This window comes from Misgurnus anguillicaudatus, chromosome 20, assembly GCF_027580225.2.
Source record: "Misgurnus anguillicaudatus chromosome 20, ASM2758022v2, whole genome shotgun sequence".
NCBI lineage: Eukaryota > Metazoa > Chordata > Actinopteri > Cypriniformes > Cobitidae > Misgurnus > Misgurnus anguillicaudatus.
In genome coordinates, this window is record NC_073356.2 from 23,348,037 (window position 1) to 23,372,322 (window position 24,286).

The window sequence follows — 24,286 nt, forward strand, 5'->3', positions numbered from 1 at the left end:
CAGACACCATCTTTTCACTGATGTTTTTTAAAGTCTATTATGATTGGCACAGATTGCAGGGTAGCTTCATACTCGCCAAGCGAAGTGGATAATAATTAATGTCCATACCGTAGATTTCACCTGTTACATGCAATAAATGACAATACACTTTAACAAGATGTACCACAACACTTAACAGACTGGATTCTTACCTTCATAATAGATTTTAAAGCCGTGCGCGCTCACAGCAAAATCACTGGTGAGTCTTAGGGAGAACACAGACCCAGTGCTTGTGACGGGAGGTGGGATTTGGAAACCCGTTAACCTAAAAAGAGATGGAGAATAATAAAAAGATAAAGTTAGAAAGATACAAATAAGAACTTTTAATAGTAAACCTACCACCTTAGATTACATTTAAAAAGTCTCTATACATAGTGTTGTACTATAGTTGTTCCCTGTATTCCTGTTCTAGACCAGAAGTGAGTGAAAAACACTACTTTACTTGGAAAAAAAATGCTGCGTTTTGGTAGGATTGATCCAAACTGACCTTCAAACTGACCATCAAACTTGTAATATAAAGGGCAGGAAAATATAGACAAAACTGATTATTTATATTGATTATGAAAACCTCACATCATATGGACTATTCTAATGGCAATTTTGATTTTTTGATTAACTATCCCTTTAAAGGAACAGTATGTAAGAAATGTATATCAATTAATCATAAAATAGCCCTGAAATGTCACTAGACATTAAGAAATCATGTTCATTTCAAATACTTATATCACTGACAACAGTGGTCTGTCCAGGATATTGTCATTAAAAAGTTGAGTTGCAGCCCTCAACTGATGTTTATATTGTCATGTTGTGTATTGGCCACCAGTTGTGTGATTGCAGTACCAGTTTTAGCCACAAGTTTTGTGATTGCAATACCAGTTTTGCCCACAATCCTACATACTGTTCCTTTAAGGATAGATTAGGGTAAGGGACATTTCTGTAATAGTATACTGTGTAAATAACATAAGTGAAATAAACCATTGCAATTCATTGAAGTCATTGATTTGTTGTTGCTAATATCCAAAGACTGCTAAGGCTTTGATAAAATCCATTGAGCACTGAAAATATTACGAGCAGCATTCTGCCCTGCCTTGAATTAATACCATCTTATCTTATATCTTCATGGATTAAGATTAGTCGTGGTGAAAATCCCCAATGTGCATCTTTGTTTTGTAACATGGAGAAACAAAAGTTTTAAAAGATTATCAAAAAGATGTTATCGAAAGATTTCAAAGCGTATGCTGTGAAAACGATTGCTGCATTTATTGACAATCATATAGCTTTGTTCATACACTTTGATATGCAGAATTTATTGCCTAAGACAGTCACAGTAAAATCAGACGGTTGAATAATGCAGAAGTCTCCAAACATTTTTTTTTCAACAATGACAGACAGATTAAGCTGTAACACAGCAAAAGGCTCAATTAAAATAAGATCAGTGCTTATGAGATGGCTGAATCATGCCACAATGTTCAGTTAAATATCAATCGGTTCTTTCCGAGTGATCGTATTATTGCAAATTAGTGCTTGTTTTTTTTTTTCACATAAAGGCAGACACCCTACTGTATTTAACTTTTAAAATAACCCACACACACATATTGCACAAAATAAAGACATTTTGTCAAACAGCACCTTGGTGATATCCACACACCACGCTACACAATGTATTTTTAAAGGCATTGATAAAACACATATACTTGCAGAAATGCATAAGGCTCTCTGTGCGTTAGCAGAACTGCTGGTAATATCCATTTAAAAAATAAAATAAAAAAGATAAGGGCAGCCACATGTTAAGAGGCAAAGCGATTTTGAAATGTGTGTGTGTAGTCAAGTCTGCGTGTGTCAGCTAATGTGCATCACATGGACAGAGTTCCTTGTGTTTATGCTAATGAACTCCCACTGTGGCTGAAATATTTATGAATACCGAAGCATAATATCCTCAGGACACTGCATGGATTTTTGTTTTAATAATATTAACCTTTAAACTTGTCATGAGCTTTGAAGACCGCTAGAGAATGAATTAAAAGACCTAAGTTCCTAATTCAGACATGACACAATTGGATCTCCAATGCTTCTAGACCATATTAATAAGGCAAAATAACAAATAGCACATCATAAAAGCCTTGAAGAAAAGTACTTGCGTACGTAAGATAAAGAAATAATTAAATACTTCAGGGAACTATCGCTGCTTACAATGTTATCTGTAAGGCTTATGTAATCAAAAGCACCTTTCATATAAAAAACAGTCCCGTGCCAAAACGCATCATGGGAAGTGAGGCGTTAAACAATAAGAAAATCACCAGCTTGTGTTCTCCTGGCAAACTCTGCTGAATAATGCTAGCAATCTACCATTGACTGAATTGTTATGCGTATTATCAGATATATTTTCATTATTCTTGAGGGACAAAGAAATTGAGGTGGATTAGTGAAACAAGGAGGCACATTGTGTGGTTGTGTTCCAATAGTGCTCTCCTTGTCATCACTTCCTGTTTTTGCACTTGTCCTATACCAGTATACCAGTACATGGTGTACCAGTATCAAAAAGTGATAGTATCAATTGGCTGTGCAGCAGCATGTTAGTAAAGTCCATAAAGCAATGCGTATATATTTGAACATGTTATAAGAGATCAGTGGTGCTTCTTTAAAAGGAACAGCAGCACGTTGGTAAAGTCCATCCGTCCCCAAGGGCCTCACTAACTGCTTTTTTCGACTACTGCGTGAGTTGGAACAAATCTATCTCCTCACTATGCCCTCAGCCAAAACAGTCGGGGCCCTCTGCTCTCCGTTGCTTGTCAGACGATCATCTGCTCTTAAATCGCTTGGACATTCTGCTTTTGGCCCTGAGAGCATGCAGCAAAATCCTCTGTCTTGAAGCTCCCAGCCACCAATCAGCTCCAGCTGCAGACTTTAAAAGGCGCCATACTGACAGGGTCAAAGACCAGACCGTCATCAGAGTGGGGATTAAAAGGACTCTTTAACCGCAAAACTGACCAGAAAATTAAGAATTCTCTTGAAGGCACAAATGCTCTAGAATCGAACCTTCGAAGTGTCTCATGTCTACCCAGTCTCACAAAGTTTCGTGATATAGTCACATATTTTTTGATTCGTGATATTATCACAAATTTCCGCGTTTTTCCTGATCGTATAACGAATTTCTGTTTTCGTGTGATTATCAATTATTGGTTACTTAACTGCTTTTTCCTATTTTTAAACCATTGTCGCTTCGGTTTAGGGTTAGATTTGGTGCTTGCATTAGAATGTCACTTTATATATTGGTTTATACTATTTTTTCTGATTTATTTTTTTGAATGTCGCCTGGCGTAAGGGTTAGAGTTGGGTTTGGGTAGAGACGTCATTTTATGTAAATCTAACCCTAAACCGAAGCGACAATGGTAAGAAAATAGGACAAAACAGTTGAATAGCCAATACTTGATAATCACGCGAAAACAGGAATTCGTTATATGTTCACGAAAAAAAACTTGAAAATTCAGTTAAAGAAAAAAGAATTTAAAAAATACGTGACTATATAACGAAATTTCATGAGACTGGGCTGCTCATGTTCAGAGGCAAGACAAAAACAGAAGACTCGCTTAACAGCTGTGCCAATTTTGGTTACTGTACTTTAGGTTACACTAACACAACAAAGATCTAGTAAAAAAAGTTTTTGCTTTAAAAAAAGTATGTAAACATGATCCACTTTTACACAGATCCACAAAAACTCAGTATTATGTGTGCCAGGCCAGTAGATGGCGACGTTACTTTGTAAAGAAACACTGCACACCTGCCCACATACAGTATGCATTCTACAGAAGCGACAAAAACAAACAATCAAGACAGACAGACAATGTTTAGACGAACAATGAAGCAGGTGTTTTTATGTTCTTAAGTGACTTTAAACTGTAAAGCAGCTACATTTTATTACGTTTATTGGAGACGAGTTAATAAACTCCATATCTTGAGCAGCTGTAGGTCGCCATTGTTGTTATGATTTTACTCGCATGTCTATCCGTTTGTTAAGTCATGATGTAAAGAATACATACAAAAGTTTCCAGGTCCAAGCCTCCACTCATTCTAATACAAGATATTATTTAAACAGCCGTTTAAAATGTTAATGAGTCCACGTCTGATCATCTCGGATTTTGTTATGGAGATAAAAGGATTGGATGTTTTTGTTAGTTTTGCATTATGATACAAGTGTACATTAGCGTGATTTTTCAGTTTTTCCATATGGCATTTGAGATCGTTTGGACCCGGAAGCAATGCATATGGCGTCAGACAAAGACTACACTGTAAAAAATGTCTGTAGAAATTACAGTATTAATGGGTATTACTGGCAACTAGCTGCCAGTAACTTACTGTAGATTTTACATTTATGTTATTTACTGGCAACATTTTGTTCAAAGTTAAATGAACATGAAACATTTTCAGACTTTATCTTCTACAGTAAGTTACTGGCAACCAGCTGCAAAATTACAGCTAATTTTTTACAGTGAACTAACACATGTGCATAGGGTGGCCATTCGTGCCAGTTCCGCCAGACACGTCCCGAACATGTTTTCGGGTTTCGTTCTCCGGAAGTCACGTTGGTCGACCGCATACGCCATCAAGGTTTAATATTTCGGGTTTAATTTCAGAAAAGCAACCGTTACATTTCAAGGTAAGAATGAAACTTCAATGATTGTATGTCTTAAAAGAAATAAATCTTAATTTTCTAATGTATTTTAACTGAAATGTGAGAACCTCGATGACGTATGCGGTCGAGCAACGCGACTTCCGGAGAACGAACCTGAAAACATCTGGCGGTATTGGCACGAATGGCCACCCTACATGTGCATGGTGTCACTGTTATCCCATTTTTGTAGTTTACACTGAAACAAGGTGTCATTTTCAAATAAACTTACACTTTTGTTTTTGCACCTTAATGTTTGGGTTTAAACAACTACAGTTAATAAGTAATTTCAACTTTTTTGACCAGTTAGAAGTTGCTATAAATTATTAAAAAAAAGGTTGTAATAACTTAAGCCCAGAGGTGGAAAGTAACGAATTACATTTAATCACGTTACTGTAATTGAGTAGTTTTTTTGTGTACTTTTACTTTTTTGAGTAGTTTTTAAAACCTGTATTTTTACTTTTACTTAAGTATGTTTTATTTAAAGTATTGTACTTCGCTACATTTTAAATCATATCCGTTACTGAGTAAAAAAATATTTTAAAAAAGCAATGTGATAAAGACGCGCAACGGATGATTGATGGGCGGGGGAACACGCAAAAAGAACCATGGAGACGGACGAGACAGGCGCGCGCTAATGCAGACCCGCCTCAGTTTAAATCTTATGAAAGAAACCCCTGGTCATATTTAAGCGACCACTTTCCACTGACGCGAAGCGAGTGTTTCATTCCTATGAAAGGTAGGATTCATGCACGAAATTGCTGACCGGATTATTACCGCTCATTTGCACGACGCGTTTTTAATACCATGTGCATTATCTTCTGAGGTCTAGCAGCTTCGCGTCAAGTCAAACAAAACTTAAGAACGTCCTCGAGAATGCGCAGGTCATTAGACATTGGGGAGAGAGAGAGAGGGAGAGAGAGAGAGAGAGAGAGAGAGAGAGAGAGAGAGAGAGAGAGAGAAAGAGAATAAAGGTCTGATATCAGGTATCCAGGTCAGGGAAGTTAGAAGACAATAAACGTGTCAAAAGTATGACATGGCACTCATCTAATTATATGCTCATTTAAACTAGGTATATAGTTTAATAAAATAATGTATGTTACCAGCAATACATCAATTACAACCTTACTATAGTGATTGTATTTACTAGCTGCTGACCATTTTCAAAAGTGCATAACTCACATGTTAAAATCATTAAACAATTCCATGAATGTTTCTTAGTTTAAAAAGCTTTTTATTTTATTAACTTTTTGTTATTGCACTTTAATTGTACAGTTGTTCCTACAATTAAAAACAACTAGTTTGAGATGTATATTCCCTTGTCGTTTTAAACTATACTAGAATCCTCCACCTCTCCCCGCTGTAAAAAAGTAACTTTTACTCTGAGTAAAGTTAAAATGACTTACTTTTTGCTTTTACTTGAGTAGATTTAGAAGTAACTTTACTTAAGTAAAATATTATTAAAGTAACTTTACTTTTACTTGAGTACAATATTTTATTACTCTTTCCACCTCTGCTTAAGCTCATTCAACTTATTTGTTTGGTAACACTTTACTTGAAGAGGTGTTCATAAGACTCACATGACACCTTCATAATCATGACATGACAAGTGTCATTCGCTTAATTATTTCATTTTTAATGCAGAGATGACATTGTTTGAGATGTCTTTGTTATGACAACTTGACATAAACCAATACATTATAACTTGTCATGACAACTTGACATTATCAAGACAACATAACTTGTCATACATTTTTTAGGCATCATAATTAAGGAGCCACAACTGAAAATGCTCGGTCTCCTTTGTTTCTTAAAATTAGACCGTGGAACACCGAGAAGCATCTGTAGTTGAGGTCAAGAAAAATATTTATGACGCTGTTATAAAACTATTTGACAGAGTATTAACACGTAATGACATTTTCATGACAAATGTAACCCATAAAGCTAGGCAGTTAACTAATTTTGATAATTTATCTGCTATGTCATGTTTATGACAGATTTATGACAAGTTATGTTGTCTTGGTTTATGTGAAGTTGTCATAACAAAGACAATTCAAACAATGCCATCTTTGCATTATTGACACATGACATAAAAATGACATAACTGAGTGAATGAATCTTAATGACAATATGCTTAAAATCTTCATGTTCAAGAAACGTGTCATGTCATGATAAAGATGTCATGTCAGTCTTATGAACACCCCTTCAAGTGTTAACATTTTTTATAGACCATTTCAAAAGATGTGAATGTTTTTTTACAGTGAATTAACAGAACAACTCCATAACATTTGACTGGTTTTGGTTAAAAACACTTTAAAACGTCCCCTTAGTGTGAAAACCTGTATCTCACCCACTAACCACCTGCAATCCAGTTTAACCAGACACCCAAACAGGCAATAAAGTAGTTGTTGTTCTTTTTAACATGACCTGCAAAATTGGTATTGTGTCTTGTCCAACTCTCAAAAGAGTTTCCTTTCTTGCTCTAAAACATATTTGACATTTACACTTTTTTGACATTTATTGTAACGGAAGAACATTCACTGCCCTAAATGATTCATAACATAATGCCTTTCTCATTTTGAATGGAGAGGGCAGTCTATATTTCATTTTTCTGCTGTCAATTGAGTGCCTACCACACTGAAAATGACCAAGATCCTGTTTAACCATGAGGCATAAACCACTACAAAAAATCACTTTGAACCACTGCTTGGGGAACATGAAGCATTTCCACAGACAGCACTGCACACTGTCTCTAATGCATCTTTATTCTTTAATGTGCACATCCTTCCTTTTCATCTAATAATTAGCCAAATATGCATTCATACTCCTCTATTTCCATGATGATATTTCATTCAGTTTCTCTGTCTCTCCCGCTCTTCGTTTTCTGTCTCTCTGTCTCATTAAGTAATTGAAGAATGTTCAAGCTTTCTCACAGGGGTGAAATAAATAAAAAAGATCATTGTGACAGAGGTGCATGAGGATACTGCAGTGAGCGTCGGTTTCGATGGCTTCATATCGAGGTGGGGAACCTTGGAAATATCTCAAATGCTTAGATTCTGATCTACAATATTCTGGTAGCATCTGCTGTTTCAGATCTAGTCAGAGTGGGAGTCTGGGCACTTATGAGCAGATACAATTACATTTGCCTACTCGGTGAGTAAAACTCATCTTTTTAAGTACTTTCCTCTTATCTTACAATTTATCAGAATGCAATATTCAAATGCAAAGATTTTAAAGCTTTATTGATTTTTCCCCATTAAAAGGCCCCAAGTGTTAAAGGATAATGCGATTTCACATGGAAGGTGCAGCTTCTCTCCTTATTCGATTGTTCCCCTCTCCAAGCTGACGTGCAACCCCAAAAGAAACAGATGAGATGTGAGCAGAGACAGATGGGTTTAATAAAAATATTCAAACAAAGTTATGGGTCGCTCATGCTGCTGAGGGACCTGAACCGCAAATCAAACGTAGCTTACTTGATGAAGATCCCAAGACAATTATCTTCTTTAACTGGAGATCTAAACGCTAGTCAAACCATAAAGTCACTTATTGATTCTGTATATCCCCAGGGTGCTTACACTGGTAGCATACACATACCTTTGACAGAACTGGTGGAGACAGATTTCGATTACGGGCCTTTCACATGACTCGAGCGTGAGGGCTTCGACATTGGGGTCATGCGTTGCAACAACCTCATTGCATATAGCTTTACACAAGGGCGATTTTACAAGGATGCTATATAGCAGTAAACTGGGAAGAGTGCACACTAAACCAAGGAACCACGTATTTAATCTCAAGTCCTGCCGATTTCTTTGATACATCACAGGGATCTGTCACATTGTTCTGTTTTAGGATTCTGGTGATTAATTTAAATGAGCTATCTGAAGTCTTTTGATGCTGTTGGAAACAATACGGTAAATATAAATGATTAAATTAAATTCTGAATCATTTAAGATCTCTTCGTAAGCTTTGACAGATCTTCAATTTTTTTGGTTGCTTGTGTAGTCTGAAAGATGTCATTAGTGCGGCAAATTTGTGTGAAATTCAAACTCAAAAGCAATAATGGACATCTTACACTTCAAACGTGACTTGACATCACATTCACTGCAAACTGCTCTGCTTTCAAAAAAGATCAACAACTGGGATCAACACTTGACAGGCATACAACACAGCGGTCCAGAATGCAGCTAGATCTTCGTAGTGTTAAAGGGGCTTTTAGTGGAATAAAAAAATGCCCTCTGGCCTATTGCATTATACAATAAAATAATGTTACTGCACATTATATCAATTTCTAAAAATATGAATGGTTATGTACCTAAGAGGTGCATTAAAAGATGAGATTTTGCCTAGATTTTTTTGGACTACTGCAAAAACATTTATTATTTTTATGAAATTGGTAATTGCATTAACAATTGCATTAGTAAGCAATAATGTAGAGGCTGTGCTTTATCATGGAATAAGTTACAGCTAAAGTAGGGAGCTGTCAACCCCTTCAGCCATGACATACAGTGGGGAAAATAAGTATTTGACACATCAGCATTTGTATCAGTAAGGGGATTTCTAAGTGGGCTATTGACACAAAATTTCTACCAGATGTAGCAATCAAGCCAAATATTGAATCCATACAAAAAACAGAACATTTAAGTATACAAGTTGAGTCATAATAAATAAAGTGAAATGACACAGGGAATCCCCTTACTGATAAAAATGCTGATGTGTCAAATACTTATTTTCCCCACTGTATTCACTATAAAGCACTAGCCTCGAGTATCTTATTGGTTTTATAAAATAGTTATCACACAATACCCACATTAAATCACTAAAAGGCTTTCCGTGCTTACTAAATAAGTTGTAATGCGCAAATAATTTTGAGCTACAGGCAAAAAAAATGAACAATTTGGTCAAAATTTAGGTTTTTATAAAAATAAGTTTTTATAAAAATAAGTACATTAAGCCCTCATCTAGGGATTCCAATGGTCCAGTAATTAAGCATCTAAAATGATCTTTATTTGTACAATTTCTGAGAAGTGTAGCCTAAGTTCTAATAAAAAGGATGTATATCGAAAGCAAACCACTTGCGCATCTGATGTTTTGGTTTTGTTTTAAAGTGCAGGACTTGCTTGATGTTAAAAAAAGAGTTACTAAGAGCGACAAAACTCGAAAATGTTCTTCCTTGCCCTGACTAAAAACATCCAAAGTGTGCACACAAAGCTCTTAAACAGCGCACAATCCCGATATACACATAGACAGAATTACAGTATTTAAAAATATTTGTTTTGACAAAAATTCTTGCAGATATAATATGTTATGCCTTAAGTAAATGTTTGGTTATAGAGAATGTAAAAATAGCAATAACTCTTTTTTAAACACAGCTATTGACCAATCAGAATCAATGAGTTTTTTAAATGAGTTTAACATGACTCCAGAGGGTGTTTCAGATATATGTTTCAAATAAAAAATTGTATATCAGTTACATTTCTGACAATTTAAGACAAACAGCACCACAAAAGAATGTAAAACTAAATGTCAAACTTTGATGGACTTTATCTGTGAACATTAGATGTGAATTAATCAAATTATGTATTTAAATATGTATTCACTCTTTGTGTGTAATAGTAAAAAGTATTTGAAGTTAAAATAAGCTTTTTTTGTTTTAAATAAACAAAAAATATATTTTAATAATTCAGAAATTCCACATAATCTTATATTTACATAGATGGTCACTTTTTTATGAATATACACCCACACACATACACGGAAATCTGTTGGCAGCCTTGTTTACTATACTGACATGTGAGCCTACTTATACAGATAGGATGTTTTTCTTTTCACAAGAAACTAGTTTTTACAGTATGCCAGCAAGAGAATCCATTAAATGAGACAACCCACACACACACACACACACACACACACACACACGCACGCACGCACGCACGCACACATTTGGCAGTCTTTAATTTAGTATAAATTCAGAAAAAGTACCATTAAGTATGTTTTTCAAGCCGTTGAATTTACGGGGACACATGAAGTGTCATAAACATGTCATTATACACTATTCATGTCCCCGTAAACCACATATGCCACCCACACACACAACAGATCCTTGTCTAATTAACAAGTAACCTCTGACATTTTTAGCATCACATCATGTGGGACATTACTGGTAAATGTGAATATAGGTACAGGGGTCTCGGGGTCTAATGCTGCTTTCACTCTAATGAAAACAGATGAAAACAAAAAATCATGGTTCCCCAAAAGATGTAATCCCTCTTTTGAGAGAAACAGTCCATAAATCTTCATCTGTCAAAATGAGTCAGTCATAACTTGGGCCATACTGCTCTCAAAAGTCTGTCTCATAACAGCAAGAAATTTGAGAACCAAAGCATTTGTCATGACTGCTGAATTTTAAAAGGCATCCTGTTAAGTAGCCCTTCCTTATTTCAAAAAAACAATTTTGTGCTGTCATAATTGAGAGCAGCTCAAACTGACAGTTGTATAACAAATATGTTCTATTAAAATAACGAAACGAAATCAAAGAAAAATGCAATATTCAAAATAATTTTACAACATATTACAATGCTGCAACAAGGATATATAAGCTCAGCTAGGTAACAAACTTCTCAAATATCATGACTTGTCTTATCTAACCCCATGGGGTCCAAAAATTTGCCGCCGAATTTTGACGTGTTTTCTCCTGATCATGGCAGAATCAACTTAAAATACTCCATCATTAATAATCATACACTTACGTGTTTGACATCATTTAAAACTGTGAAAGGTCTTCTTTAATTTGTGTACATTCACAATAACAACAGATCTTTGTGTTTTTGTCAAATAAAGAAAATAAACAGGGTGCGCATTTAGACATTTCGGGGAACCCAACATAGTACCAAAGTTGTTAATTGTACCAAAGAAGTTGCAAAAGCTCATTTAATTTTGGGTCTCGGCACACCACCAAGCCAACAACCTGGAGTTTAGATTAAATGTTTTGCTACAGTACCACTAAAGTAATTAAGCAAACACAAAGAACCTAGACAAGCGGCACCTCAAGAGCAAGTTTACTCTCGATATCAGTGACCACTCATTAAATCAAACTTCATATCTCACCAAACGAATTGCAAAACTGTGGCAAAACACGAACTGCTGTAGCACGCCCAGCTGCTGATGCCGCAGCTCACTAGCCCAGATTAAAACCCTTCTGTTCCCTCTATATCTGCCCAGCCAGACGCACAGACACATAGGCATACTGCCTTATCAAAACCCACATTCCATCAGTACCATACTCACTCTCAGTGGGGTGAAATTGCCTTCGTACCACCCCAGCTCCCTCCGTCTCCCCACCCCAAAGCAATCTGCTGTTGAGGACAGTTCCAGTCGTCCACTCAAGCAGACCCTGCTATTTATATAGAACCTTCTGTTCGTTAAAATGGACACAGATTCACTTGCCTGACTAATAGGCTTGGGATTTTACATACAGAGCGGCTTCTGGCTGAAATATTCATTTAGTTTTTTTTTTTTAAAATAGTGGTCTTTATTTATACATGCTTTTAAATGCATGCATTACCTGCCAATTGAACTCATGACCTGCAAAACTGTCTACAACTTGACTATACGTTTAACCTGTAACATTTTCAGTATCACACCATGAGGGAAATCTCTGGTAAACATGCATATGAAGCATAAGATCTGATGCAGCATTCACTATAATGAAACAGATGATATCATGGTTCCCAAAAAGATGTAATTCTTCCCATGCGTGAATTTGTACGAAAACGAATTATGTGTATTAAAAAGGTTAAGCTAAGTGCGTGCACAATTGCAATCTTATTAAAGGGACAATAAGTAGGATTTACCCTCATCTAGTGGTGAAATTGTATTTTGCATTCAAACGAACAGTGCTCTCTAGCGCCTCGCTTTTCCAAATGCGTGTTGCAACTAGAGTAGCCATTATGTAATCTCCTTGTTTCAGCTGGTTTACGTGTTCTGAATGAAAACGCATTGTGGAAACGCGTTGGTAGGCTAGTGCTTTTTGTCCCTCTCTGCTATTATAGTTTAGCAGTTTGGCGGAACGACATGGAAGCCACCTTGGAAATTGGAAATTCTAAGCTTGCAAAGAAAAGTCAGATCACTGGTAGAGGTCATTTGACACCAACGATGACATATTTATGAATAAAAACATTGATTTTGATTAATAAAACACTTACACCTACTTACTGTCCCTTTAAAAACACACATCTTAGCTCTTCTTCAAAACTTTCAGATCTTTGATCTCGCTGTATTTTTAGCTCATCTCTAAAATGGAGAGACCTGTCTACTCCACCTCAGTATGAATGACTCTATCTAGAATCAGATTGGAGGCAATCAAGCAGGAAGTTTTGATAACAAAGCCGACCTACAGTGCAACGGGCAGTGGGTTGAGGGGGTGGACGTGAGACATCACATGCTGTACGGATTGCACTGAATGGCACTGTCTCCCTTCTCTTTCACTGTAGGTGGACTACAAAAACAATTCAGTGTTAATCAGCACAGGAGATCTGTGAAGGACAGGCAGGCTGTTTGTTTGGGTGAAGCCACATAGATGCCAAAAATACTGTATCTGTTCACTAATCGGGATGCAGTCCCCTCTACAACCTAGTATTTACTAAAAAACTGAATCGAGCAAACACAAAAAGTCAGTCTACAATTACTGATGTGCAAAAAAACCACTTTCATTTTGTGGACAGATTCCAAGATTTCTGAATCTGCACGAATGGCAGTCAATCAATGTTGATATTGGTCATTAAAAACATTACCATTTAAATGAATGCACTTGGCAGTCACTTTTATCCGAAGTCACTTACAGTGAATTCAATTTATACCCTTTATAAATGCGCGCTTTACCTGGCAATTGAACTTACGACCTTGGTGTTGTCAGCGCAATCCTCTACAACTTGAGCTACAGGACACCTCCATGTTCTAACAGCCTGGCAGCAGACTCACGCATATGGGCAGATAAAAAGACATGGGTCACATGCTGCTCTTGCATCTGGGTTAAGGTTAAAATGCGCTATATTATTTCTTAAGAAACATCCTGAAATGTTGTATGTTCAATTTGGCCATGTTAGAAACTCCATATGCCAGCAGACTTGGGTCATCCTCGTAGTGATCCTTAGGGCCACAAGTCTATCCACATGTGTTCTAATTTTCTGAAGCACAATAATACAATTATGGATAAGATTTAGCACTGGGTGTAAAATGTATAAACGGATTGTTGTGCATACAGTATTCGCCAAATTGATGTTTATTCAAAAATACAAAAAAATGCATAGAGAAGCAAAAAAGCTCACAAAACATATGTTGACTACACATGTATAGTAATATTTGTTGATCTTCTTTTGTTGTTATATTTTGAAGTAATTGTTCTGGGCCATGTCTTGAGGATATTGATATCAATTAAAACTAAATTGAAGATTGCTTATGGTTGTTTCCATGTGCGTAGCAGATCAAAGTATTTTTCCATACACTATTTACAGTAATTAGGTGCTTTCCCAGAAAGCGCACCCTAAATACAATGCAAATAGATGGATCTGAGGTTTCTAGTTTGTTTAAAGCTCTAAAGTGATTACTGGGAACATTGCACAAAATCTTCAGATGTCATTTACTCTCAGCTTTCATTAACTGCAAGAGCAGCCCTGGATCAAAACATCTAGCACTGATCTCAGACTACACGCAGCATACAAAGCATATAAATATACAATACAGGCAGAGAGAGGACCAAGTTTTAGCTGTGTAGAGTACATTAATAAGAAATAGACAGAATCAATACCAAACATTGAAGGCGGAGTGCACGATTTCTGAAAAATGCTTTGGAAAAGCAGTCCCTCCAGAAAAACGCAATAATGCAATCGCATGATTCAACGCATAATCCACTAAAGTCCGCATATTTATGCGGGGGCCGCATTTTTTCAAATACGGCGCACTTTCGCAGCATAAATTGTAGATTTCGGTGCGCAAAATATTCGGGCTTGCATGATTTCATAATCCCCCCATTTTCGAAACAAAAATCGCATATATCTTAGCAAAAAGTTGAAAAATGTTGCATTTACTTCACACAAGCCCAGCCATGTCCCATGTTTCCATGGGAACGTTATGAAGTGACGTGATTATGTGACATGAACATCACTGAAAAGATGCAAAAGCTGTAAAAAGTTTTTGCAAGTTCCCACAATTACATTGCATAAAACTGCATAAATATCTCACATATTTCATCGCATTTTTTAGGAAAACGTGCCGCAAGGTCAAGGATTTTTGCTGCAACAATAAAAAAACCTCCACGTTTTTCTGGAAGGACTGGAAAAGGGAGTCAGGCCGACTACTGTACCAAAACACACTTGTAGCTAATTATCAGTAAGGTACGTGTCTACTAACCGACATCATTGCCTGGGTTGCGTATGTGTTGGACGGGTCTATAAAAAGAAGGTCCAGATTCTATTGGAGTAAGGGCGTGTTTGTTTAGGTGATTTTAAATATCAACATTGGCTTTCAGAGATCATGGACCCTGCCTTTAACGGTACAATCACACGGGGCGTAAGCGTTAACGCTTAACGGAAGGCTTGTCTGAAGCGTGGCCAACAGCCAATCACAGTGGCCGGTACGCATGCGCCGGTCTTCCATAAACTTAATTGGCTGGCTCAGCCTAGGTTATTTGCATAAGGCGATCTGATTGTCTGACGCACGCGTTGCAAAAGTTGAGAAATGTTCAACTTCTGCCGCGAGCAACGGCACTGAAGCGGCACCAATGAATCCACAATTCAGTTCGGCAACGCATGAAGTCACCCATTAAAAGTGAATGGGAAGCGGTAACGCTTACGCCCAGTGTGAATGCACCATAAGGGTTTGGCTAACCAACAGTGACGTACCCCTGTAATTTAGTCAGATACATCTGAATACCATTTTTAGGATGGTCGTGAAGTTTTCAAATTACCCAACAATAATAACTAAGATTAACTAACTCCAATGTACACAATTTGCTTGATCCGCTTATCAGGTATTTTATATTTTTATAATCCATAATCTGATAATTGCTCAGCAGTAACTGTAAGTATTGTGTTTTACAACCATATCTTCTAATATTACATCCATATATTATCCCAGCGTTTTATTAACAGAATTTATGAACAATATGCCTTGTTATCATTTCTTTTATTGCCATTTCAATTACAGTACTTTACCAGAGTGTAACAATAACCATGTTAATGCAAATGATACCAAACGTAATGGTACTAAAGATTATAACAATTAAAAAACAATTAACCAACCTCTTCATGACAGGATTTGCTAGGTTGAACACATCACGCCCTGCATAAAACACACCAGCACCTATTCAAGCATGACCTTATGGCTACAGGTGCATGTTACTTTCCTTGTTCATTTCAAGTAATGCATAAGCGAGTGAAATCTTAGATTGTAGGGGGAAGAAAGTCCATTAGCTCAGAGTCTATTCAAATGGTGCAATTAGATCTCTTCGAAAGATTTAAAGGGCCTGTGTGGTTCCTGCTGGTGCTACATTCAGACTTATTTTGTTTCGCTCCAAGTTATTAACCTCTCTCTCTCTCTCTCTCTCTCTCTCTCTCTCTCTCTCTCTCTCTCTCTCTCTCTCTCTCTCTAAACTCTTTCTTGCCCTTTTCTCTTAGCAAATTATGCGATTGCCATCCACACGGATAATGAGCCGAAAGCACCTACAGCCGCAGAACTTCAAAGACCCTGATCAAATATTGACTATAAAAATTAAAATTATCTGATTTTCTCCTCGCAGACAATTAGTTCCACTGTTCTGACCATTAACACTTTCTAATCATGAATTCCTACAATGCAACAGATTGATTTTTCATATGAGAATCATCACAGTACCTACCTTTGGCTGGTGCTGTGTGTTAGTGTTACAGTTGTATACTGGCCACAAATGTATTTAATGCTTGGTGAAAGCAAGCCAGTAGCATTTCCATTTATGTGAATAGCAGTCGCTTGGCTGGTGCAATTTGAATTCTGCCATCTTTGCTAATAGGCACCCAGTTCTGCATAGAGGTCATTTTGAGCCAATCACCTGAGCCGTAAACGCCGTGTGACTAATCACTTTGGAGTCATACCAAATTAATATGCGGACAGTGCTGATTGGTTGAAAGCAAAATAAGGCCAGTCACTAGACAGTCACAGACTTTTCTGCAATGTATATGCTTTCATCGGAATGCACAGCCAAGGTCAATGAATAAAGATGCTTACACATAACTTACTAGATTATGCAAAGCTTAACTCCCTTTAAAGTGACACACATAATTGCTTAGAAATAAAGGTGTGCATTATTTTGCATTCACGAGTGGAAGCAGGTACTCCAGATTAAGTATTATACATACATGATGTCATTGATGACGCAACACTCCCTGCCATATATGCAACCTTTAAAGATGTTTTTTTTCTTTAGGATAAAAGGGACTGAGGGGAATAGGACTGAAAATAATCATTCTTTCATTCTCTTGCTATGGATTGGCATTTGGCTGATGGCACGGACATTAATAAAAGCAATGCTGAATATTTAATGCCGCTGCCATTCTGCTGTAATGTGCGCCTGACTGCACTCATTTGCTGCAAATGTGAGAAATTTATCAAGCCTTGCTAGTCATGCCTACACAGTCATTTGTTTGCTGAACTATTCTTGGCAAAAATAACCTGGAGTGCTGAGTGACCCCTATGAGGGTTTAAATGCTGTGGAGATGTATACCACGCCACCGACATCTTATAAGAATGCGTGTTGTGGATGCACGTTAATTTGTATGTACATTCATCAGTACGCATGCATGCATGGCATCAAACGATAATCGTATTTATATGGTGGATTGCGTACATTATGATGTTATGAAACAGCATTTTGGTCATGTGTCATTAGCTACCAGTATATACAGCTAAGAGACCACTTCAAATTTGCTTTTAATCAGCATTTCTATTTATATGGCAACCAGTGCTTGTTGATTTCTAACAAAGCAAACCTCAGAAGTGACAAAGTCACCCAATAGCAAGGTGAAACACACATGAAAGCTGTATTTTAAAGCATTCATTAAATATTAACTTTTTCTTCTTCTTAAATACATTTAACAACTGTTGTTTAAGTAAAGATAATGTATAGGCAGCAGGTTGTTATTGCAGAAATAAGCCTCAACAGTGTGATCAGGACCTGATGCGCAGCGGAGGGTCTTGTATCACACTGAAGGGGCTAATTTCACGATAACAATCTGCTGCCTGTACATTATTCCGGTTGTTAGACGTCTATTTACATTATAAGTAAGGTAAGTTACATTAAATATTGATTTGAAATATTTAATTAGCTCATTTTTAATGAATGCAGACCTTCCGTGTGGAAAATCCATTTACTTTTGGTTCTAAGATAAAATAAGGCGAGTTACCGTGTGTTATTAGTTTCATGTGGTTGTTATCTCGGAATAACATATCTTAATATGTCGCGACTGGCCAATCAGAATCAAGAATTTAAGAGTGCCGTAATAAAAATTAATATAAATTTCATTAAATCAGGAAAAATCCAAAGGGCTCAGAAATAGCAGAAGAAATTATTTAGAAAAAATTGAAGGTGCTCTTTAGTATACTCGAACGTGGCATCGATGAGCGATCACAAAAACGCTGATCATGTGGGTTTACTTATTTATTTGGGGTTATGGCGCCATTTGGATGTCTGGTTAGCATTGCAGAATTGGTGATGACGGTTATGACGTGAGTCAAATGTGACGGTTCGTCCGGGATGGGGGGGGGGTAGGGTTTGCGCGTTGCAACGTTCATCTGTAATAGAACAACTGAGAAACGAACAGACACTGATTAGCTACTTGCTCTACGTTTATTTAAAATTAACAGCAATACAACTAGCAGTGAATGTGCTTTCACCCCAATAACCCAACGACCCCCTTCTAGGAAGCATCTCCCTCTAACCCGTCGTTTAAAACAATTGACCCTTCGCAGGGAGCTTGATTGACAGGTAATCTGACCAATCATACTTCTTCGCCATCCAAACACCATCCAGAGTAAGTAGATTAACATTGGAAGATTTGAACTTGAAAAGCGGAGTGTAAGGACGCCTTTCCGCGGTTAAAACAACATTTCTTCTTATGATCATTCAAGTTTATTTAATGCTATAAATTAACTAGAAGGAAGAGATGATTTGAAAGGTGAGACTTTGTTTAATATGTTTAATATCAAAAGTAACCAAAAAGTAACCTGGTCTGTCCTGTGTGTCAGTGTCCTCTCTGCTCCGCGATGTATTTTTCACTGCGTGAGAACATGGTGGGGCGTGAGAGCGGCGTATCTTGTCGGACATAGCGACAGTAACTAAGGGGGTCGGGTCTTTGGGAACAGTCAATTGACCTGATATATTCTCCATGTTCATGAGTCAACTGCACATCTCACTTATGCTGTTTTCCAAAGAATCAAATACAGTTGGAAATGACGTAGACCCTTATAACACAGACTGTTAACAATTGCTTTTAATCAATATTTAAACATTCTCTATGATAATAAATGTTTTAAAAATATATTTTAATAACACGGTTTTGGCGGTTATAGAGTTCTAATGACTGTGTTCAACTGTAACCGTCGTTCTCACGGTTATATAATAACCGTCATGTAGTGAATTTGCAGCCATAACCCCGCAAAAGGCCAAAATAGCTAATTTTGCTCTCTTTCTCTTCATTCTTCTCGTCCTCAGCAGCTGCTCATTAATGTTACGGCTGCCATTACACAAACATTTAAAAAAAAAGGTGAAAATGCTTACTTCCTCCATAACCTCGCCAACTTTAGCGCAACGGGGTGCTGAGTGTGACGTCATTGTTATTGTTCATTTGTGCATGAGAGTCAGTTCGAAACAGCAAACAGCTCACACTGGTATCTGATATAGGCCACATTAATAAAGGTAATGTGAACAGCCAAACAAAAAAATCAGATCTGAGCAAAATATCCGAATTGAGCATTAAGACTTGCAGTGTGAACAGGGTCTTATTTTACCGTAGCTATAAACAATATACACAGCTTTTGAACGTTTTAAAATGAATTTATTTCAAGGCATTCACTCATATAAACAAGCCAACACCTTGTTTAGTAAGTCAACACACCACCTCATTAAAATTTACATCATTAAGATGCTAATTTTCTAATTGAGTACAAACATTACAATCATTTGCATTTAACCAGTAAATGTATGTAGCATGTTTGCAATCTAAATAGAAAGACCCACTTTTCAAACTATTTCTATGCCCTTTGTGTTCAATTTTTTTCTAAAATAGGTTACGTTTTCAGGCTTGGTCGTGCGGAAGACTGAATTTGCCAAGACAAAGAGCCGAGCTAATTAATCTGCACAATCTCTCATCAACTATTTACCTCCTCACACTCCCAGCAGCCCATTGAATGAACACTGGGAGTCAGCCAATCGCAGCCCCCGGAGGACGATATTTAAAGGGTGTTATCTTTGTGCCACAGAGAGGCTTGTAAAAGACTTAGAGAACTGAAACCGATGAAGGGTATCAGTATCTGGTGTGCAGAGCTTGCATTCAAATACATAATGATGGAGGAACTTGTTCAGTCACCGACTCTCTCAGTACCCTTGGTTTTTAAGAGGGCTTATTGTGAGACTTGAGAGTCTAACAGAAACGTAATGTAACAGGCACTGGCTTTTACAAAAATCTTGGTGTTCTTCCATGAATCATGCATGTCTTTGTCGGATTTCTAGAAAGTTGATCAATGTGACCGACTGGGCAATTTCGATTTTAAAATACTCTCCACATGAGTCCACATCAGATCACAGCTGAATACAATCTGGTAAACATCCAATTTCCCTCTCTGGTCTCGACTTTCTTGTCACATTTTATTGATTATTGAACAAATTCCTACAGATTTAATGTATTTAAGATGGTGACCACCGTGGCCCTGTATGATAAAATACCCAATGAGACATTTAAAGGAAATGCTTCATACAACATAGCATTATTTTGTTATTCAAAACTGTTTAAAACATACATTTCTGGGTTTCCCGAAATGGATTTTCGGTCTGAACTGTTTCTTTAAACCTGGCCTTGGCTTTTCTTCACAGAGGCTGGCTAAAGACTGGCCTTTCTGAGCCAGGACCCTTTGGCTTGCTCAGATCCCTGATCACAAAAAGAGCTTTCTTCCTTTTCCTGGTGGCCTCTCCCACCCCCTCACAACCAGCAACTGCACCAGAGGACAAACTGTTCACCTACTGAATAAATAAACAGAGAATTTGTGTAAAATGCTCAGCTGGTTGGAGAGAGAGATACGATAGACCAAATTTGCAAGGGCATCAGAAGGAAAAGCCCCTTTGCCTTGTCACAGACGCAAGCTGCTAGGTTGCCTTAGTTACAGTATGGGAATAAAGATGCATTTGATGCATTTCTAAATAGAGACAGGCGTGCAAAACATGCTATTTCTCTTTCATGCATCTGGCTTTTTTTGGATGTCCTCTCTCTGAGCACTCTTCGTCTCCCAGTTTTCACCAACAAACTTTCTTTAATGCATGACCAATGCAGTCGAGAAAACAGTATTTGGGGCTAAGAGACCCATAATAACAGAGCCACATCAGAAACTTATCAAAAGCTAATTTCTAAGAAAGGCTGAATTGCTGTGTGTTGACAATGACTAAATTTAAGGGCACCTATAGCAAGGCCAAAACTGACAGCAAAAAGTGCCGTGAAGTCTTGATGGTCACTTTTAAAACGGTAGTTTATATCCAGGGTCACAGCAGCTCAGGACAAACCTAATGCACTTATAGGAGGTACAATTGAGTGTTGTGTTTGTATTTATTAACTCCTTCCCCGCCATTGATGAGCTATCTCGTCAATTAAGATAAAATATTTGCATGAAAAAAAAGTTTTTATGGTTATCTATAATACTGTGATTACCCACTAGATGGCATACTTACCCAATTTATAAAAAAAACTGAAGCAAAAAGTATTTCTTAATTTTACACTCCATGTATGTTTTGATAATCCTTCTGAATCGAATCTCTTACAAAATGTACTTTACAAAAATGCAATTATTTCAGCTTTTTGCTAAAAAAATATATGTTTGAAGAAAAATACCCAAATTTAAGAGTTTATAAGCAGAGAAAAAAAATATAGATAGGATGAAAATTTTTTTTTTTCGTTTAGTTTGTTTGTTTGAAAGCAGAGGGTCTGTTCTTTCATTTGATATATTTGTATGTTTATATAATTTTAGAAGACATTTTCCTGGAAAGCAAAAAAATGCTGTAGGGCTACTTTAAAAAAAAATGATTGGCAGGAAATTAGTTAACAGGCTGATCAAATTGTGTCTTGTCGAATGCAAAAATAATACTTTCTGTTGAGAAAAAATAATTTCTGTTGAGAAGGAAGGTGCAATTTTGACTTTTATGTATATGTGGTTACAGGGGTCAAAAAGAACACCCCTTGAACAACCGAAAAAGTGAACGACTTTTACTTCCGTGTGGTGACGTATTTCCGAGTAAAACAGAATATAACGTGAGGAAAATAGTGGATGTGGCTTGTGTTTCCCACTGTGTAGGGCTTTGCAATATATATTGGGGGAATCTCATGCGTGTTTCATCAGTAAAGTCGGTTCTTTGTAAATCGCCATCAGCTGCTTTCAGACGGAGCGGCATTTACTACACAGAGCCATAGTTCACTGACAAGCTGGGCCATATCGCATTAATTATCGAGGACGTATCGGCCGTGATAATTAATGCGATATGGCCCAGCTTGTCAGTGAAGTACGGCTCTGTGTAGTTAATGCCGCTCCATCTGAAAGCAGCTGATGGCGATTTACTACTAATCAAGGAACCGGCTTTACTGATGAAACACGCATGAGAATCCCCCGATAAATATCGCCCAACCCTACCACTATGCTTTGATTGGATATAGAAAAGTAGGCGTTTCATTCAGAAATGGAACTGGCATCAGACTGACAGATGAGGGGGCGGAGTTAACAGATGCTCCAGTCCAAGCCGTCTAGCTGACATCATCAGAAAATAATAGCCACAAGTACATTTTCAGATTTTGATTGTTTATGAGGGCACATACATTTTTAAAAATATCATGAATTACACAAATAAATTGTTTATAATAAAAACTGCAATAGTACATAAAATGCCAATACAATCACGCGAGTGGTAAACAAAACCATGCTACAGCCAGCACTGACCAACCATCATACGGTTTTCAGCTATCTATTTACAGTGCGTGTCACATAGATTAATTTATATTCATGGCCTTGTCCATGTCTGATTCAGTTTGTGCATCAAGCTGCTAACAGAAAATAAACGTCCTAAAACTTCCTTAAAAAAAGCTGTGAACAACAGATGGAAAATTGGCGTTGACAAAAAATGCACTTTTGGGTACCATATGGTGTGGGTTACCAAGCCTTGGCAATTACATTACGTCACTTTCACTTTTGTAGCCCTAACAGTTACAATAATATTTAATACCCTCAATTATTAAACTTTCATGCCATAAATGCTACAGTGACTGATGTTGCTATGATGTTCAGCTTTTAAATAGTAACTGACACAAGTGTATCTATGGCAACTAGACATTTAAAACCAGTGAAATGCGTATAAAGAAAGACTGATGCGGTTTATAAGCTGTAAGCAGTGATCCTCTGTATGGATGAATAAATGACATGTACGGGAGTTACACATTATCTAACATAAGCATAATGTGTGTGTGAGTGTGTACTATATGTGAGAGAGAAAGAGATTAAAAAGATAAAAAAATAAATAATCTAAGATAATTTTCTGGTCAAGATATTTACAGCTCTATCAGGAGTCAATAGACTGTCAAAAGGTGGCGTTATGATATGAAAGTACATAGGGCAGCATCAAATAGATGGGCAATCTTTACATTTTCTTATTTTCCTTTTGAACTAACGCACTACAATAACTGCGAGATGAGAGCATTACAGGGTCCCTCATTCATCTTTGCTTAAGAGACCAACATTATGATCCTGAGGAAATTTGCTCTGCTCATGCCACAAGAGCAACTATATATGTGGAAAAAAAAATGTGTGTTAGACTGGTTGAGCCCATGGGCCATATAGCATATGGTCGGTACATTTATTTTGTATTTCAATACGTGAGCTTTAAACAAGATCAGATGAGTCTAATGTTTCGCTTATTTTCTTTCTACGATCCCTTAACAAGGAGCTCACTTCCAAAAAAAAATAGTGACCCTGCCTGTAAAAACCCAGTGTTTGTGATTTACTGTTATCATCCTGTGAAAATATAACCTTGATATCTTTAATATTGACTTAGTAAGGTCATGTCAAAGATTAAAATAAATGTAAAATCAATGAGTGAAAGCAAACGTTGATGCTCATAATGTCATAAATAGATTATGAGACCTGAATTTCACAGACAGGGTCACAAATGTCAAGTAGTCTCAAACAGACTCATATGTCTGCATCATAAAAGCTCACACCACCATGACATCAAACACATTATCTGGTTAAAACATGCAGCCCAGTAGGTGGAGCAATTTACATTTGGTAAATTTTATCAGTGCATTTACC

General features: G+C 37.0%; 1 protein-coding gene across 1 annotated transcript in view; it reads right to left on the reverse strand.

The window, feature by feature from the left end:
- The window catches only part of csmd3b (CUB and Sushi multiple domains 3b), a 507,791-nt gene that overhangs the window by 385,837 nt on the left and 97,668 nt on the right, over positions 1-24,286 (reverse strand). Inside the window, exon 3 of the mRNA XM_073858336.1 lies at positions 192-304. Within this exon, the coding sequence (XP_073714437.1) occupies positions 192-304 (113 nt within the window). The remainder of the gene's footprint in view (positions 1-191; positions 305-24,286) is intronic.